Source organism: Equus asinus, chromosome 30, assembly GCF_041296235.1.
Source record: "Equus asinus isolate D_3611 breed Donkey chromosome 30, EquAss-T2T_v2, whole genome shotgun sequence".
Lineage (NCBI taxonomy): Eukaryota > Metazoa > Chordata > Mammalia > Perissodactyla > Equidae > Equus > Equus asinus.
In genome coordinates, this window is record NC_091819.1 from 5,802,192 (window position 1) to 5,822,501 (window position 20,310).

Consider the following 20,310-nt stretch of genomic DNA (forward strand, 5'->3'; position numbering starts at 1 on the left):
CCCTTTCCTGTGGCCTGCACCGTCTCCTGTGCCATCATCTCTAGCCTCTTTATTGTTTTTACATCATTGAATTTCAATTGCCATTTATTTTCCTTCCTGGTTGGACTCTGTCATTCTTTGAGTTTATGACCTTAGGTCTCCAGGTTAAAGTCAAATTTAAATTTAAATTTACTTTAGCATTAATTTTTATTGGTTGATATTATAGTTTTGATTGTACAAAATGTATTACTTATGTGTTGTGCAAATATTATCTACCGCGTCTTTTAATAATTACTGTCTTTATGCTGTGTGACTATGAATTTGATAAATCAGTACTGCTTTAAATCAATCCTATTGTATTTGATGCTGTAGAATTATCAGAACTAAAATAGAGTTCATACAGTCTCTGATCTATTTTCCAGACTGAAATCTATCTACGTCTTATCTCCTTGTACCAATAAGGCATAGGAAAAATTAAACATTTTGCCAAAAGCTGCCAATTTTGTTAAAGACAGAACTGGGGCTAGAATCCCCTCCCTTCTGAATCACTCATAGTCTAGTACTCTCTCTCATGAAATATTTTTCCTGGGGGTAAGATTGCACATGTAGAAACATCTCTAGCACAAGTGTGTTTATGTTGAAGCTTTTGTAATTTTATTCGTTGTTTGATTTTTCATATTATTTTAGAATATTACTATCCCGAGGTAAATTATTCTAATTTACCTATTTTATTTCAAACAGATCATGTTGTCTGTGAAGAAGAGTTTAAATACGCCATGTTAGCTTTAAACTGCATATGCCCAGCAACATCGACCCTTATTACGCTACTGGTCCATACCTCTAGAGGGCAGTAAGTATATTTGTTCTTTAAGATAACGTATTTTAAATTATAAAAAAATAATATAAGTGCAATTATGTGATTTAGAAATATAGTAAGCCAAACTAGACAGCTAGATATGTACCTTATATTTGTATTTGTGTGAGTTATCACAAAATACAGACACGTTAAAAGGTCCAAGACATACAGAAAATTGACAACGATTTGCTCTCTTTCCTATCTTGAGAGAATCTTTTTCATACTAAATTCTAAGTGACTACCTCATTTGTTTGGCCCAGGATTAGGGCATTGTTTCTATTTTCCAGATTAGTACTTAGCAAATGAAACTTTAAAAAATAGGATAATGAAGGTCACTAGTATAAGATCTTAAAGCCATTTTTCTCTATTCCTGAGGTAAGTTTTTATCTTAAAGCTGTATGAACACAATTGACCTCAAAATTAAAACGTTACGATTCTTATAGCATGATAACAAAGTCGTTGATAAAATTAGGTAATGTAGGGAAAGAAATCATTTTTTATATACATTTCAAAGTAGATGAGGGAAGATTATAATATCAGAATATTTTGCTCTTATTTATTTATTTTGATAGAGTTTGATCGAAGTTGTTTGTGACTTGGATGATCAAGGAAAACAGAATCAATGAACATAGTCACCTGTCTTATTGAAAGAGATAAATGTTGCACTGCATTTCACACTTTTTCATATTCCTTATTTGGTATTTTAGATAAAATGTTGATTTTCAAAGTAAATTCCACTGTGGTGCTTATAGTTGTGATTTATTTAAATTTAGTAAATTAATTGATAGTTATTTAAGTGAAATGCCAAGTCAAATAAATCAAGAAAAAGGAAAATTCTTTCTTGGGATTTAATATTAGATGGAGTAAGTTACTAATTGAAAAATAGTAAATACCCTGTGGTATTTTTAAGTAGATTTTACTGTCTTACATCTAATTACATCTCTGCTCTATTGGGACAGTCAGAATTTCCCAGGAGCAGTTTTCTCAAAGTTCTGAATAGATTCATTTCTATTCTACATATTTACGAGCCTTTAATCTTTGCAATGGAAAGGAGGTAGCAGAATCATGAATGAAATTGTTTTTCTTTGAAGAAAGTACTGAGCGTTTTGACAAAATTAAATAAAATACTGAAAACTGTTTTGACACAGTCATTCATAGAATTCATCATGAGTTCTTTATTTTGCTGCCCGTCTTTGTCATAGAATCATACAACTTTAGAACTGAATATCTAGTTCAGTGTCATTGTTGTACAAATAAAATGAGGCCCGTCAACACTAACATGCGTCAGTACTCATAGACCGGTTAGATTACATTGTCTGACTCCTAATAAATATTATTTATTGACACAGAATATGGCCTGGTGAACAAACTGTACTTGGCACAAATTAAAAAAGAATTTCAGCGACCCTTAAAATAGTACTTTTCCCAAAATACCCTAAGGAATTTTGCCTTATTAAAAAAGAAAGTGATGTTGTTGAAGACATTGTTACCACATAATTAAGGATTTCCCATAAATGAGTATGACCTGAAAAATTATTCCACAACTAAGTGTCACAATCAATGCTGTTGTCCACCAGAATCACTTTCTTTATTGCAGCTTTATTGAGATGTAATTTGCATAGCATACAGTTCATCCATTTAAAGTGTACAATTCAATGTTCTTTAGTATATTCATAGACTTGTGCAACCTTCACCACTAACTTGTGAATATTTCCCTCACCCCGTAAAGAAAGCCTTTTAGCACACACATTTTCCCCCAATCCATTCAGCCTTAGGTAACCACTAATCTACTCTGTCTCTATGGAGCTTTCTATTCTGGACTTTGCATATCGTATATAAATGAAGTCATACAATATGTGCTTGTTTTCGTCTTCTTTCACTTGGCACCATATTTTCAAGATTCATCCATATTATACCATACATCAGTACTTTTTTCCGTTTTATGACTGAATAATATTCCATTGTATGGATATATCGCATTTTATTTTTCTATTTATCAGCTGATGGATATTTTGGTTATTTCCAGCATTGAGAATATGTTTACTCTTAACATTTTTATAAAGATTTTTTTTGTCAACATATGCTTTCATTTCTTTTGGGTGTATGTCTAAGAGTGGAATCACTGGGTCCTATGGAAACTCTGTTCAACCTTTTATAGGCCTGCCAGAATGTTGTCTAAAGCTACTATAACATTGTGTGTTCCCACCAGCTATGTATCAGGGTCCCAGTTTCTTCACATCCTCAGCAACTCTTGTTATTATCTGCCTTTTTGATCACAACCATCCTAGTGAATGCAATGTACTCTCTCATTGTGGCTTTGACTTGCCTTTCTCTGATGACTAATTACATTGAGCATTATTTCACGCATTTATTAAATATTTATATATCTTCCTTAAGAAAAACCTCTTCAAATCCTTTGCCCATATTTAATCAGGCCATTTGTCTTTGATTATTGAGTTGTAAGAGTTTTTATATATTCTAAATACAAGTACCTTAATCAGATATGTACTATCATTTGAATATAAATAATCATCCAAACAGGAGATCACTTAGTTTAACATAGCTAATATATTTTATTAAGAATATTGTTGGGGGGCCAACCCGGTGATGTAGTGGCTAAGTTTGCATGCTCCACTTCAGTGGCCCAAGGTTCACGGTTTAGATCCCGGGTGTGGCCCTACACACAAACCATGCTGTGGCAGCATCCCACATACAAAAAAAAGAGGAAGATTGGCCCAGATGTTAACTCCGTGACAATCTTCTCAAGCAAAAAAAGAAAGATTGGCAACAGATGTTAATGCAGGACAAATCTTCTTCAGCAAAAGAAAAAAACAAAAAAAGAGAGAATATTGTTTGACTGAAGTAATTTGTATCAAGTCTTCTGTATTATACATTAATTGAAGATATAGTCAAGATTCACTATTAACAGAACATGTTTGAAATTTTGCCCTGGAGCATCAGCAGGAATTAAAGAGCTCAAATATATTGATTTAATAATAAGAGAACAAACTTGGGAGTTGAATTAAGTAGTTTAGTGGGGAAAACGTTGAATAGTCCAAACAATGCTTTATGCAAGGATTATCAAACTACAAATTAAAAATGAAGCTTACACTAATATTCAAATTTCTCTATTAAAAAAGGAGAGAGAATAATATTATTAAAACTTCATTTTATAATAAGTGATGATTTTGACTAAAAGTAATTGATATTCACAAGGTATTGTGTACCCTATTAGTTGGTACAAAGTGACAAAAGAACCTGAGACTTTAGGATCCAACAAGCGTAGAAATAAATATGATACAAAACCTAAAATGATCTAATTTTAAAATACATTTTTTAAATAAAGTGCTATGTAGATTGTAGGTATTTAAAGAAAATAATAAATGTGAGTTCTGAAACAAATGAGTTAGACAAAGGAATCAAGAACCGGAAATCATTAGGTAAGCTCTTTTAGTGACAGACCTGCCATCGATCACGGTAAAAATGGAGCTCCTAATTCAGCCTGAGACTTAGACTTGCCTACTCAGACAGCTTCATCCTTTTCTTAGTCTGCCTCATCTTCTAGCCAGTAGAGATGGGGACAAGATGAAAAACACATATCAAAGATGAATTTCCTACTTCTGGACTTTTATATAAGAGGAGTATTAATGTAAAAAAATTCTATCTTGTATTTTGGAGTCTCTACAGCAAATTAGCCAGTACCTTGACTAATAAAGCTCTCAAGACTGATCGACACTCATAGGGTCTTACATTTTCTTTTCCCGCATGTTAACATATTCATTCTGGTTCTAGTTGATCTATAATTCACAAGGTAACTTTTAGATGACTTCAAGTAACTAGGCTCCTTTTATTCACTGAAAGTTCACTCTGTATTTTAGCAGTCTACAATTTTTCCCCCTCACTCATTTTATTTGTAATTTGAGTGTTCAGTGCTCTTGGCGATGATATTTCTTATTGTTTATTAAATTAGCATTTCAATTTATTTGGCATTCTTGTTAGAAAGATGAACATAAGTTTATTCTTTGGGCAAAAATTGCTGTAGGCTGTTAACAGGGACTGTGATGCTTTTAGCAAGGAAATGACAAATTATCAGGCCAGGTGCTAGACAATCAACTGGCCCATCTTGGTGACATTTTCATTCATATCAACATTTAATTTTCGTTTTCTATTTCTTTTAATTTACTTTTATGAAAATACCTATTTCATTAGTCCCATCCAAGAGGTAATATTTTGATCTCGCTGATGGCCAATGGGAAAGAAAAAGAATTGATAAAGGATATTACAAAGTTAAAATTTATTAGACTTGGCCACTGGTTAGATATGAATGTAGAAAACAGATAAAAGAGAAAATCTCTTTACACTTTGACCCTGGACAGTAGAGAGCTATAAAATATGTAGTTCGGTGGAAGGAAAAAAGGAGTTTGTTGTTGGATATATTTGCTTTCTAATGAGGATATAACTGGTGATGGGAATTGCTGCTACTCTTCGTTCCTGGGAAGGGATCAGTGCTATTCAGGGTCTTAGAGGTGAAAGTAGCGATAATGGGGATTGGGGAGAAATGACAACTTAAGACGTTTCCTTGGGAAACTATTACTTTTAAGAAACAGATGGAAGAAAAGGAATGCAAATATAGGATAGCTAATGGAGTAGAAAGGAGTAGAGATTTATAAAAAGAACTGAACAGTTAACAGTATAGATGGCTTAACATTAATGGAGACTGAGCAAGCAGAATTAGTAGGATTCGTAGAATTAGTAGATCACTAGTCTCTGGGGAGTTCTAAGAAAACAATTTTAGGCATGGAGACTTTCTCATATTGAGCAAGAATGAACAAATATGGAGACACTAAGAAAGTGAAGCCTGGTTGGAGAGTACCGCTTTATTAGGTTTGTTCATGAAGATAAGGAAGAAAAATAATGAAAACTATTGTGCAGAAATCTTGAGGAAAGCATTTTCTAAATATATTTGCTTGTATGTCTGTATGTATTGATCTATTTATTTTTTGTTTGCTTTTAAAGTTTGATTCACGGGGTAAGTATCAGTGAGGAGAAGGAGATTAAAAATGCACTAAGAGAGTAGGGGATGGGATCCAGACACTGTCTGGAATAGCTCTACCAGGTAAGGAGGAAAACTTTTATTCCTTAGAATGGAATGGGTAAGGAAAGGGGTAATTTACAGTTATTTTATTCATTCATAGTAAGGAATGTTACACTAGCTAAAAATACATTCTGCCCACATAACATAGTATCTGACTAAAAGTAGGGGTGATTATTTTACACATCAAAAGTCTGGGACCAGCATTCAGAGCAGGTTGTCTGACTCAACGATGCCAACAGAGCACCTAGTTCTTTCCATTTTTTGATTCCAGCATCTTTAGCCTGTAGACCGTAACCCTCAAGAGTGTCTCCTTGTAATCACAAAATGCCTGCTTTGCTGCAGGTATCTGTTTCTAGGTAGAAAGAAGGGAGGATGACAAAGGGGCAAATTTATTGACGACTGAGGCTATTTAAAGCTTTCCATGAAGTCCCACCCATTGCCTTCTAACATCTAAGGATACGGCTATATTTTGCGTATGAGAAGATGGACTTGGTTCTAGCTATATCTGTGAACGATGTAAATAACTTCAAATTAAAAAGTATATGTATATATATACACACCTCTATGTTCATACACATATATACACATATTTTTCTAAAATGATATGTTTACTCTTTTTAAATAATTAGGTCACATATCATAGGAATGAGAAGGTAAATGAGAGGATCTTATGAGGGGATATATTGAATCATACAAGTAATCATGAGAGCAGGATTTTTATATGTGAAATACAATGAAGGTCACTGCTATTTCATTAAAGAGAGAGCTCTAGTCTGGCGATGCAAAGTTAGCACTGTTAAAATAAAAGAAATAGTATTAAGTATATTGGAAGTATAATTGTTAATTATTACTTTTTTATAATTAGTCCTTTAACCTGAGTTTTTAATATGTTATCTGTCAAAGAACCAAAACCGAGCATATTATTATTATAAAACATGTGATTCAGAAAGTTCTTTCATTACATTAGGAGTCTTTTGGAAGTGCACATCCTAATCAAAACTAAAATTCCCTCTGTTTGGTAGTGTTCATGCTATAAATGGAACTCATAAATCCAGGGAGGAAGTGTGGCAGAAAGGAAAGAACACCAGTTTTGGCAGATAGAGATGGTTGACTCACTCACTGGTAAAGCCAACTAACGTTGAGCCAATTATGTATTCCATTTAATTCTCTATCATTTTATATGGAAAATTTGAGGTAATAATTTCCTCATCCATTCCTTTATTCATTCATTAAACAATTATTTATTCAATGCTTACTGTATGACACAACCATTTTAGGTGTTGTGGTTTCAGTAAGGAAACCAACCGAAAAATCTATCCTATCATGGAGATTTTATTCTAATTAGGGAGATAGACAATAAACAAAAATAAATAAGTAAAATATATAATGTCTCAGAAGGCAGTAGTGCAATGGAGAAAAATAAAGCAGGAAGGACAATGGGGAGTTCAAGGATGTAAGAGTGGTCTAGCTTAAATGATACAGTCATGCAAGACCTCATGGAGGAGTCGATATGTGAGCAATGATCTGATCATGTTAAGGTAGTGAGCCATACAGATATCTGAGGTAGGAGTTTTCCAGGCTGAAGGAAAAGCAAAGATTCTGAGATGCAAGCATCTGATGATTTGAGAAGCATCAAGCAGGCCAGTGTAACTACAACAGAGGAAAGAGAAAGGCAGTAAAAGGTGAGATCCGAGAGGAAACAAGGGGCCAGATCATGTAGCGTCTTCTGGACCCTTATAAGGATGTTGACTGTCACTCTAAGATGAGAAATCATTGGAAGATTCTGAGCAGAGGAGTGATGAGATTTGAATAATAAGAGAAAAAATGCATTGACTTCTTGGATGAGCAAAAAAGTAATTAAGAGATTACGAGAATAATCCAAGTCAGAGAATTTAAACCTTGTCTTGGACATGGGTACGAATGTGGAAGTGATGAGAAGTGCTCATATTCTAGATATATTTTGAAAGTATTGTTGTCTGATGTGGGATAGAACAGAAAGAGAAGAGTCTAGGATGATTGCAAATGCTTCCACTGATCAACCAGAACAATATAATTTACCATGATGAAGAAGACCACAGAAGATCAGGATTTTTATTTTGGATGGGATTAAGTTTAAGATACTCATTATGCTCTTAAAATTTTGTCCAGTGTGCCGTCTGATCGTGAGGGAGAATTCTACATTGAAGATATCAATTTGGCTGTCATCTGCATATAGACATCATTTAAAGCCTTGAGAGTAAATGAAGTCACTTCATAGGATTATTTCAAGGATTGCACATAGCCATGCCAGACTGTAGTAGGTAGTCTTCAGTTCTTCGTTGGCTCTCTTAGTCCGTGTCAAGTGAGTCAGATTCGATGTGCATTGAAATCATTCTTTTAATTTGGGTCACAGACAGTATGAAGGTGGCAGGAGAGAAGCTTTAAAGACAAAGCAGGACATCCAGCACCATACATTGTGTTCGTGATGGAGTGGAAAATGACTCAGGCCTTGCACACATGTATTTCATATCTGAGCCAGAATATTTCAGGGCCTCTACCAAAATATGGCAATTCTAATGACTGCAAGAGAATAAAGGTTTGTAACTTTATTGGATATTTTGTGGAACAAAGAATGACATGAATGAGCAAATATGTATTAGAATGCTTCCAAGAAATAAAGAGTGAAGGCATACATCTTCACTGTGGTCAATCTTTTGAATCACTGTCGTATTACAGAAATTAGGATTGAATATATTTTGAAAAAGATGCCTGAAATACATACAATGTCAAGCATTTTACTTTCAAGCGATATATCATATTATTCAGTCAGAAGATTTTTATAGAAGAAAGCCAAATAGAGTTATGGGAGGCATAAAACTCTTTTATCTCCTTAAAAGATACAAGATTTTAGTGACCATTTGAAAGTTTGTTTGGAAGAAATGCATTACAAAAATAATTTAAATAAGAGAAAATGATTAAATGCTATAAACATTATTTTAAAATAAATCAGAAAACAGTTAAAAAAGATATGTATCAGAGAAAATAGTGTCGTTATATAAATGTAAGCAGATTCAGATAATGATAACACATTATTACAATATGCTAAATAATTTTATTTTTATGTGGCCAAAAAAGGAGGCTTCAAATAGAAATCAATTGGTATATGATAGAATTATATGTTAAGTATTTTGAGTAGATAAAAAGATATAAGAATTCCAATGCTACATTCCATAAATAGCATTAGAAGTAAAAGAGAAGCAAAGTTGCTTTTATATTGTAGCAGAATCAATTTTTAAAAAGTTGTAATTTTGTAAATATGTTCCGCAGAGGTGGTTATCACATAAGAAATCCTTTATTCACTTACTGAGCAAGTATGTTATGTTCATCAGTAGCATCTGGAAACAGCAGGTCTGGGTATTGCTACAATGCTCCTTGTGAAATGAAAATTAACTTATAAACACGAACTATTAAGTTTTGTCTGTTGTTTCCAAAGTAATTGGTATCTTTAAAAATAGAATATCTTTGGAGGCCGGCCCCATGGCGGAGTGGTTAAGTTCGGGAGCTCTGCTTTGGCGGCCCGGGGTTTCGCTGGTTCAGATCCTGGGCGCAGACATGGCACGGCTCGTCACGCCATGCTGAGGTGGCGTCCCACATGCCACAACCAGAAGGACCCACTAAGATATACAACTATGTACTGGGGGGATTTGGGGAGAAAAAGCAAAAAAAAAACAAAAATAGAATACCTTCACTCATGGTTGTTTCCTTAGCTTGCAAAATTTTATCACCTCTCTAACCAAATGCAAAGTGTTCATAAAATAATAGAGAGATGGGCTTGTTCAGCTTTCTTCACGAGCATTATAATTGTGTACATTTAAACTTAAATGAAATTCAGGCTTTCTCAAATAACTATTTCACCAAAGATTGCTTAATAGTTTTGTGAAATCTGCAACCACAGTAGAAGCACATGAAGCCAAAATGCAGTATAATTAATTTGTGTGTGGTGCATATAAATAGTGGTTCTGTTATTTCATAGAATTGCCAGATTTGTCTTCCAAGGCACAATTAATAATGCTTTGGATGGATGTTAATACTTTTCCTGAAAAATAAAATTACGTACCCAAGTAAGAGTGGAAAATGCTGGATTAAACATTACATTTTTAATGGCTTGTTTTTGTACCTTTTTATCTGAACTATTTTAGACTTACAGAGAAGTTGCAAAAACTGTACAGAGAGTTCCCACACAGCTTTCACAGATAAATTTTCTCTAATGTTTACGTCTTACATCATCATAGTGCATTTATCCAAATGAGGAATTAACATTGGTACGATACTATTGACTAAATTATCGGTCTTGTTTGAATTTCACCAGTTTTTCCATTAATGTCCCTTTTCTGTTCCAGGATCCTCTCCAAGATCCTGCATTGCATTAGTTGTTATTTTTCCTAAGCCTCCTCCAGTCTATGGCAGTTATCATGGGTGAGATTGGAATCAGAATAAACTAGTGACTTTTAATGCATATATAAAAAGAGAGAGAGATAGAAATATAGATGTGTGTCTGGATGTGTCTGTTAGTATCTATACACATAATTCCTAGCTCATCTACTGAGAGAGGCTGGAAGCAATGACCCCTCTGTAGCTGTGAGCGCACAATGCACTCATCTTGGTTACTAAACCTCATTCTCCAGTAAGAGGAATCAGGGCTCCTTGGAGCATTGGTTGATTCCAGGACTGGGGCAGGAAAATACAGGAGGAGCCTGGAAAACTCTTGTGGTGCCAGAAAGTAAGGAATTGCTCGAAAGAGTATGGGAATTTGTCATAATGAACAAGAACCCACCTAAGGAGTTTCTAGTGAACTAAGAGGGAACAATTTGAGAAACAAAAGAAATAATGACAACGTTGACTTTTAACCCATAAAATCAAATAAGTATCCATGAGACCATACTGATAGAAATAAACCATGGAATGAATAAATAGAGAACAAGGGACAGCTCTCTCTTACTGAAGAATTCCAATTAATAAATATAAAAGGAAAGAAAAATAGAAAGTTATCATTAGACAAACAACTGTTGTAGACAAGAACCTCCAATGGCTACTCATATTCGTAGGTGAAAGTTTGAGGACCAGGATAATTGTGTGGTTTAAACATGTCTCTCAATCATATTTAAGAACTATGAAAGGACAAATTGTGACTCCACAGTGCAGAAAGCTGACAGACACCACCTTAACCAAGAGATCAGAGTAAACATCACCAACAAAACAGATGTCCACAGCGTGTAGTCCCTATCATGCCCTAAGAAGTACACAGCATAATTTCTTTGGTATTCCTGCTAGCATTTTCTGATCATGAGGAAACATCAGACACACCCGTATTGGCAGCATCCTACGAAATAACTGGCCAGTATTCTTCAGAATGTCGAGGTCGTGATAGACAAGGAAAGACTGAGGAATTAAATATTTATTTTTAAAGATTTTTTCATCAGCATGATTTGAGAGTGATTTAAATATTTTAGACAGCATTTTGGCTGGAGGAATTCCGTCAGCAAAATCTTTAAGAAAAAATATATTTGATGAAAATACAGAGCAAATGGCAGGCAAAGGAATTTTTGTTATACCCTACTGCTTTGAACGCAGATCCCAAGCGGAACTAGAGGCCTGGGCTAGACCATGCAGAAGGCTCCAGAGCTTCTCTGATCATTGGGTCAATGACCTCAAATGAAAATCAGCCATGAGACCTCCCTTGTGTATTAGAGTCCAACATCCATGAAGTCCCACTTTTAAGCCCTGTGATGTGAGGAAAAGAAAATCCAATGTCTTTTGCCATTACCAGGAAAAGGACTGTCCCTGTCTCAAAGGACAAGGGAGGGGAGGAAGGAAGGAGATAGAGACCAGAGGGGAGGGAGAGTTTCTAGCTGTATTACTGAGCAGGTCACAGAGGGCCTGGGGACGGGGCAGCCATGAGTAAGGAGGAAAGTTTCTCAAAAGTAATAGAGATTATAATTACCACCCTGATGGGAAGAAGGGAAAAGGGAAAACAAACCTTGGAGGGAGTGGGGAGCATACGCAGATGAGCTATCTTTAGCTCTGTTGGAAGGTTTCACACTCCAAAACTGTAACAGAGGATTGTAGTTTGTAATCTAGCAAATCTAATTCCGTCGCCCTCCTCCTGTGGGCGGATAAAATAGGGTGCCCATCGGGATGGGAGGCACTTGACTCCCTTTTAGAGTGAAACACATTTTTTGAAGTTTTAATAAGTTTTATTGTTCTATTTCAACTAATTGTCACTTGGAGTATAAAACTTGAACTTTATTTGATAGAACTTTCTTAAATCTGAGCCTCGATTTCCATTGCTAGATTAATGTGTATACTTGCCAGTGGTGTCAGTCCGATCTGAGAGTATTAACAGGCTTTTTACCAAACCTGACATCTTCCCATCACTAATGCCCCACACCGTTAGCAACCTCGTGACTTTCCAACAACGGCAAGATGGGAAAGTGTCCTGTATCAAAAGTGCAACTGGGGGCTGGCCGGGTGGTGCAGCGGTTAAGTGCACATGTTCTGCTTCTGCCGCCCGGGGTTCGCCCCGGGTCCGGGAACGGCACTGCTTGGCAAGCCATGCTGTGGCAGGCATCCCACGTGTAAAGCAGAGGAAGATGGGCATGGATGTTAGCTCAGGGCCAGTCTTCCTCAGCAAAAAGAGGAGAATTGGCAGCAGATGTTAACTCAGGGCTAATCTTCCTCAAAAAACTAAAAAGTGCAACTGGCCGCAGGACGGCTCCATGCTTCCTTACGGTCTCACTCACTTCTCAGGTGGACAGTGTGGCTGTCCGCTGTTCAGCTGCTGACCACAGTTGAAGTCATCTTCTGGGTGGCTTCCTGGTAAACCCTAAGCCCAATGGCTGACACTTGTTGTTCTGAGGGCATACATCTGTGCCAATTCTTATCCCACCAACTTTCTGGGGGATGGTCCCACCAAGATGCAACTCCCTCTCTGACACTCCTGACAGGCTGTCCAGACATCTCTCCAGTTGTTTCTTTATTTAGGCTCCTCCAGGAGACTTCTTGGGCTTATACATTAGGTCATTAATGGGCCCTTAAGAAATATATAGATATATCCATGCCAAACGCACTTCCCTATGTGTGTGTGTACGTGTTTGTGGTTCACCTGGTTGCCTCAACCTACCCATACTTTTAGCTGGCTTTATGCCTCAGGATAGGCTGCCCTTTGGCTGACGACAGCCTGGGAAGGAATGTGGAATATTCTGCTGCTCAGACTTCCAGACTCCATGGAAAAGCCCTTTTCATATTTCTTTCTGGTGTCCTTCCCATCTTTCCCACTCTGAGGTGGGAATTAATTTCACTGTATCCAGAAAGTACTCAACAGATCTCAATTGCTCTTCTTCTAAAACTGCCCCCTCACACCTCTCTGCTCTAGACTCCGTGGGTTCTCTTGACGGCTGTATCAGTTTTCTAGGGCTGCTGTAACAAAGAGACGGGGTGGGTTAATAACAGAAATTTATTTTCTCGCAGTTTTGGAGGCCAGAATTCCAAGATCAAGGTGTTGACAGGCTCGGTTTCTCCTGAGGTGTGTTTTCTGGCTTGCAGATGGCCAACATCTGTCAGATTGGATTGAAGTCCACAAAAGCCCCTATCTCTGAGTACTTTCACATTCTGAGGGACTGGGGGTTAGGACTTCAACGTCTGACTTTTTTTTTTTGTTATTTTTGAGGAAGATTAGCCTTGAGCTAACATCTGTGCCAATCCTCCTCTTTTTGCTGAGGAAGACTGGCTCTGAGCTAACATCCGTGCCCATTTTCCTCTACTTTATATGTGGGACGCCTACCACAGCATGGCTTGCCAAGTGGTGCCATGTCCGCACCCGGGATCGAAACCAGTGAACCCCGGGACGCCAAAGCAGAATGTGCAAACTTAACCACTGCACCACCGGGCCAGCCCAGTTCAATGTCTGACTTTTGATGGGCTACACTTCACCCATAACATCTGTGGAAGTAGGGGACACCATAGGTTTTACTGGAACACATCTATAATTTGTTACTGCTTCCACTATGCAAATAGTTCTGGTTCCATAGAAGCCTGCCTTTTCACCATAGAAATTAAGGAAAATGGTAATGTCTGTGTATTCTTGGTGGTCTTTCTGCATTTCTCCCATGACAAAAAAATTTTTAAAGAAATGACTTCAAGACTGGAAGTCTGAATGGAGATAATCCCAAGAAAGGGAAAAGATACACCTCTGAAAGTTGCTCTTATTTTTTATAGAAGTCCACATGTACTGGAAATCTCCACAGAAATACATGTTATTAGGTGTATCCAAAATCTGTTTGATTACTTCAGAAATGTTTTCCTAAGCACGCCTATTAAAAGATCAGCTAGAACAGTATTCTATTAAACATATTTGGAGAAATACGCATACTGCCCTAGTCTGGCAGTCTTCTGCTTGGAAAGCCTTTAATAGCTCATCATTCATTATCAGATTAGATTCAAATACATCCATTTCATTTATTTAAGACCCTCTATGTTCTAGTCCCAATTTATTCTTCTACCCTTATAGCCCATGATTCTCCGATATGTATCGTGTTCTTCAAATAACATGATCCTAAATATACTTTGTGGTTTCTGCCTTCTACATCTTTTTTTTTAATGCTGTTCCCTCTGCCTTGAATTAATTCCTTCTGCCTTCCTAGAGGATTTTGCTCAATCAAAAATTCTGTCTCCTCATGAACATTTTTAAACTCCCAAATTTAATCTGATTTCTCCCTTCTATGGACTCGCATGGAATTTCATTATATTCTGCCAGAGGTTGTATTATGGTTCTCTTAGGTATTTATTTTTTTTATACTTAGTAGGCTGTAATTTCATTCAAGGTAGAGAATATGTCTTACTCATTCTTATACCTCCTATAATATTTTTCACCGCATGGACGCTCCATGCACATGAGTTAAATAAATGAAGTAAAGGGTGCAGTAAAGAGGATTCATTGAGGCCCCTCGTTCAGTGTAGTTTGTGAACCACATGCCTTCATCTACTCTCTCTCATGAGATTCCATTGAAATGACGACAAAGACATAAAAAATGATAAGCTTTCATCAATGACAAAGAACGGGAGGGGCTGAGAGATTGCCATGAATTTCTGGGACATGGAAAATGGATAAAGGAGTGTTTTCTGGTGAAACCCCCATCCTAGAATATGTTTAGCGGGTGATGCAGAAGCAAAAAGTTCCAACCCCTAGTGAGGCTGTGGGGTGCAAGTTTCCTAGAAAAAAGAAGACAAATTTTAATTGCATTGCTGTATACAGACCCAGTTACCAATCTTCCACCCACCACAGTACCGTTTCCTGGCAATTAAGTTTAGTCAGACACATACCACTGGGAAAAACCAGATGTTTCCTAAATGAATTAGAAGAACATGCCGGAATTATATGCTAGTGGATAATTTGGGGTTGGGGTCCAACCTTCTATAATCTGGCATTTGGAGGTCCCAGACTAAATGGCCCGATCCTTTCTCAATTACCATGAGGTGTAACCTGCTGCTTAACAAATGCTGTTCACAGACAAAGGAATCCACTTAATAGCCGTATATCTCATATTCAGAATTTTGAAAAATGGCTCTTGTCATTTGCTGAGTATCAGCATACAGGATGAAACGAGGGACATAATTCCAGCCAGATGGGCAAAACTACCTCTATTCACACTGGAATTGTTTTGGGTCTCTACAGAATGGTGGTCTTGTACTCACTGGTAAAAAATGTTATAAAAAAGTCCAAAGACTATAAAATTTGAAACGAGAATCAACTATATATTTTGGAAACAAGGAGAGTTTCAGTAAATAAGAACAAAAATACATTAAAAAGAAATTTAAATGTATTTTTGAAAAGTAGAGAAGTATAAATGGTAGTTCAGGAAAATATTGAAGGATTATAGAAGGGTGATAATGTTTGTTCAAAGGAGTAAAATGCTGAGGAAATTTTTTTTGTTCATTGAGTTTTAAATTTTAAGAATATTTATCTTAAATTTGTGTTAATTATGATTCTGGAGGATCTGATTTTCTCTTCAATAATAACAACAAAAAACCCCTAATAAATAAATACATAAATCCAGAATAGATTAAAATAATTGTAACTATTATTCTCAAGAAGATTCAAAAAGAACAGAAGTGGGGCCGACCCAGTGGTGCAGCGGTTAAGTTCACACGTTCCGCTTCTCGGCGGCCCGGGGTTCACTGGTTCAGATCCCGGGTGCGGACATGGCACCGCTTGGCAAAAGCCATGCTGTGGTAGGTGTCCCACATATAAAGTAGAGGAACATGGGCATAGATGTTAGCTCCGGGCCAGTCTTCCTCAGCAAAAAGAGGAGGATTGGCAGTAGTTAGCTCAGGGCTAATCTTCCTAACAAAAAAGGAACAGGAGTTATGGTGGAGAAATAAAAAGTAAAGAAGACCTTCTGAAATTCACAGAGTGATTGCTGAAATTAAAGTTCAATAAAACTCAATAAACCCATACAGCTAAATAGCAAAAAATCAATCTGATTAAAATATGAGCATAGAATCTGAATAGATATCTTTCCCAAAAAGACATACAAATGGCCAACAGTACATGAAAAGATGTTCAACGTCACTATCATCAGGGAACTACAAATCAAAACCACAATGAGATATTATCTCACACCTGTTAGAATGTCTGTTATCAAAAAGATAAGAAATAAGTGTTGGCGAGGATGTGGAGAAAAAGGAACCTTTGTACACTATTGGTGGGAATGCAAATTGGTGCAGCAACTATAACAAACAGTATGGAAGTTCCTCAAAAAATTAAAAATAGAACTACCACATGATCCAGCAGTTTTGCTTCTGGGTATTTATCCAAAGAAAATGAAAACACTAATTGAAAACAATATGAGCACCCCCCCACCCCTATGTTCATTGCAGCATTACTTACAGTAGCCAATATATAGGAACAACCTCAATATCCATCAATGGATGAATGGATAGAAAAAATGTGGGTTACATATGCAATGGAGTACTATTCAGCCATGAAAAAGAATGAAATCTTACCATTTGTGACAACATGGATGGACCTTCAGGGCGTTATACTAAGTGATACATCAGACAGAGAAAGACAAATATCTGAATATCTCATAATTTCACTTATATGTAGAATCTAAAGAAAAACAAAAAAACCAAGCTCATAGATACAGAGAACACATTGGTCATTGCCATGGTGGGGGCAAAGGGTGGGCAAAATGGATGAAGGTGGACAAAAGGTACAAAATTCCAGTTATAAAATAAATAAGTCCTGGAGATGTAATGTACAGCATGGGGACTATGGTTAATAGTACTGTGTTGCATATTTGAAAGTTACTAAGAGAGTAGATCTTAAAAGTCCTCATCATAAGAAAAAAAAATTGTAACTATGTGTGAGAGTGGATATTGACTAGACTTATTGTGGTGATCATTTTGCAATATATACAAATATCAAATCATTATATTGTAGACCTGAAACTAGTGTAATGTTATATCTCAATTACACTTCAATAAAAAATTCAATGAAAACTTTGAAAGATAATATCATAGAAATTTTGAGGATTTCAGATGAAGATGCAAAGAGATAGAATATATAAGAAAAAGGGTTTGCAGCACAGGAGATCAATTCAGGAGAGGGGATATTCGATTTAATGGGAGTTCTAGAGAGGATAGAGAAAATGGAATGAAAGAAATTATACCAGAAAAAGGAAACTTTGAAGCTTTAAATTGATAGGGTCTCTTGCTTGAAAATAATAATGAATGAAAAAGAACCACAGCTAGGGACATAGCATTGCCAGATTACAAAGAGCTAATAGTGAAGAAAAAAATTCCTAAAGCTTGTAGAAAGTGGGAAAAATCTTAGTATTGACTGGGGTTCTTAACTTCAGGCAAGACTATCCATTTAACTAGCTTAATTGTAAAGAGATTTATTAAGGAATATGGGTAACTCAAATAGCAAGAAAGTTAGCCTCTATCTAGGCTAAACTTGTGTGAACAATTCCCACTGCCACACGACACAATTAACCTGATAAGGAACTTTGACCTCTAGACATCCTAGAACCATACCACCTCTGCAGCCACCCACTGCAACAAAATGGATGCCCCTTGCCAGTCTGTTTTTTCATTTAGCTCCCTTCCAGACAAACTCCTGCATATGTGTCTGATTGAGCACCTTAGCTAAAACCAGATTCCTAAAAGTTATGGTCAAGATGTGAAAAGTCAGACACTGAATCTCAACAAGAGACCAGACTAGATTAAAAGCAGCACATACAATGGGATGTGGCAGAGGACACAGAGTGTCTGTGTCTGTTTTCCCTAACAACTGGGAAAAAAACAGGCAATCATAAACTCTGAGAAAATAAAGAGGAAACTATAATAATGCAAGTTAAAATATGCCATAATACTGAACAATAGGTGACCGCCAAGAGAAAAATTTTAAATATTCTCTCTTGAATAGCTCCGGGAACTACAGAGAAGGTTATATAATTATAGCAGTCTGCTTAATTCTTAAGTGAACTATGTTGCAGTAATCATAATAATGTAATCACCCCAGAGTTTCTCTGTTTTTTCCAGTTTTATTGATATATAATTGACATTTAACATTGTGTAAGTTTAATGTATACAACAGGTTCTCTACTTTTAATCTAAAGCAATTGACTTACTTATAGCCAGTGAACAAAACACAAATATTTACAATGTCAACAATGCTAAAATAACTGTGCAGCAAATAACACCGGAGTCAAAGTATGGAGAAGATGTGGAAGGAAGGAAAGTAACTAATATCCTCAGCTTACAAAATGAAAAATAAAGAGACTGTGTCTACCGTTAGTGCAACAGTTTTAAGTATGTTATTTAGACTTGAAAAGTACCTGGTAGATCTAAGCTTATAACCTAAAAAACAATGGACCAAATTCTGCTAGCAGATAGGTTTTGCTTGGCCACCAGCCTGGTGTAAATATTTTTTCTTTTGAGTTGTTTTCTTTGAATTGCCTTTCAGTGGACATGCAACAACCAACACACCACGAGCCTGAACACTCCTCATTGTTTTACATCTGATCTGATTCGCGTATTTACTTTATTAAACTTGCTCTGTCGACAGTAGACTTGCAGAGCAACTCCAAAAGAGGAATTCCAAAGAGAAATTAAAAAGAGCAATAGGATTATAGGAGCAGACCTATGGGGAATCTGTGTGAGATAATTCTTTTCTCTCATACCTCAGAGAGGGCAGTCAATAGATAATGCCTACAATGATATAGTAATACATTTGATAACATGTTATTATTAAGAGATACTCCTCAAAACTCTTTGAATTAAGCTCAGGATTTGGAAGCATTTTTTTTGTGTGTGTGTGGGGGGGTGTTCTAAATTTAAGCTATGGATGAAGTAACATGCTAGAAAGAGCCCTGAATAGAGTTAACATACTGCTATGGTTTGGCCATTCACTCATTCTTTCATCCCATAAATAACAATCACATACATCCATACAGTGCAAGCCACTGTGTTAGGAGTTTGGAAATGCAGACATGAATACATTCTGATTACCAAAGACTAATACTCAACACAGGGCAGGACACAATGTACGCAAGGCCTATATATAGATTTGGAAGGTCTTATAAATTTCCCCTAGTAGACTTATTTTGTTAACAAAGTATTTTTAGCTATGGTAAGATTAGTTTACATACCTTGAGAATAAATCAAATGACAACAGGGAGAGGTAATAAAGAAACTTTCTAGTTACAAATAATTTTAAGAGTGCAAAAAATACTCAAATGATAAAATGTAAATAACAATAGGAGTTTCTGAAACTCCTATATCTGTAAATATTAATTTATGTGGACTATAACTTTCCTGGAAAATTCACTATGATGTTCGAAACTAAAGGGACAGAGGAATGCAGTATAAATGCATTACCAGAGCTTGCAGCACCAGAACAGACGCCAAACGTGGGGTGTTCACTCAGCGAGCAGGTTGTGTTCTGAGAGAGATAGAAAAGCACATTTTAACTATAAATTTTTATTAGTGCTAAAGTAGAACAGTTTAAAATCAGTGGGATATGACTTGTTTAATAACGGAGTTAAAGAGCTCAGAAGGCGATTTCGTTAGGACAGACAAATTTGCTTTTTCACCTGACAGTTTAAAAAGGAGATGAAAGGTCTTTACAGAATTTTAAGATTATTTTGTGTCAGGTAATTAGGCAGCTTCTTGAATTCAGTGAGCACTTCAGAAAAACACTTTGGAGTTTGTGAAGGACAAACCAACTTTTAGGGTAGTGAGGTTTGGCCACTTTTATGTACAATCAGCCTTTCAAATTTAACGTTTGAGCTCTATTTCTTTCTTCTCGAACTAGGTCCCTTTTGAAAGAATGTACACT

At 36.3% G+C, this 20,310-nt stretch overlaps 1 protein-coding gene across 10 annotated transcripts in view; it reads left to right on the forward strand.

Moving 5' to 3' along the window:
• KCNT2 (potassium sodium-activated channel subfamily T member 2) overlaps positions 1-20,310 on the forward strand; it is a 347,942-nt gene that overhangs the window by 197,932 nt on the left and 129,700 nt on the right. For all 10 annotated transcript variants that reach the window (XR_011499411.1, XR_011499412.1, XR_011499413.1 and 7 more), the window contains exon 14: positions 721-829. Coding sequence is in view for 7 of the 10 variants with exons in the window: in XM_044762850.2 (XP_044618785.1) it covers positions 721-829 (109 nt within the window). In the remaining 3 variants the exon portion in view is untranslated. The remainder of the gene's footprint in view (positions 1-720; positions 830-20,310) is intronic.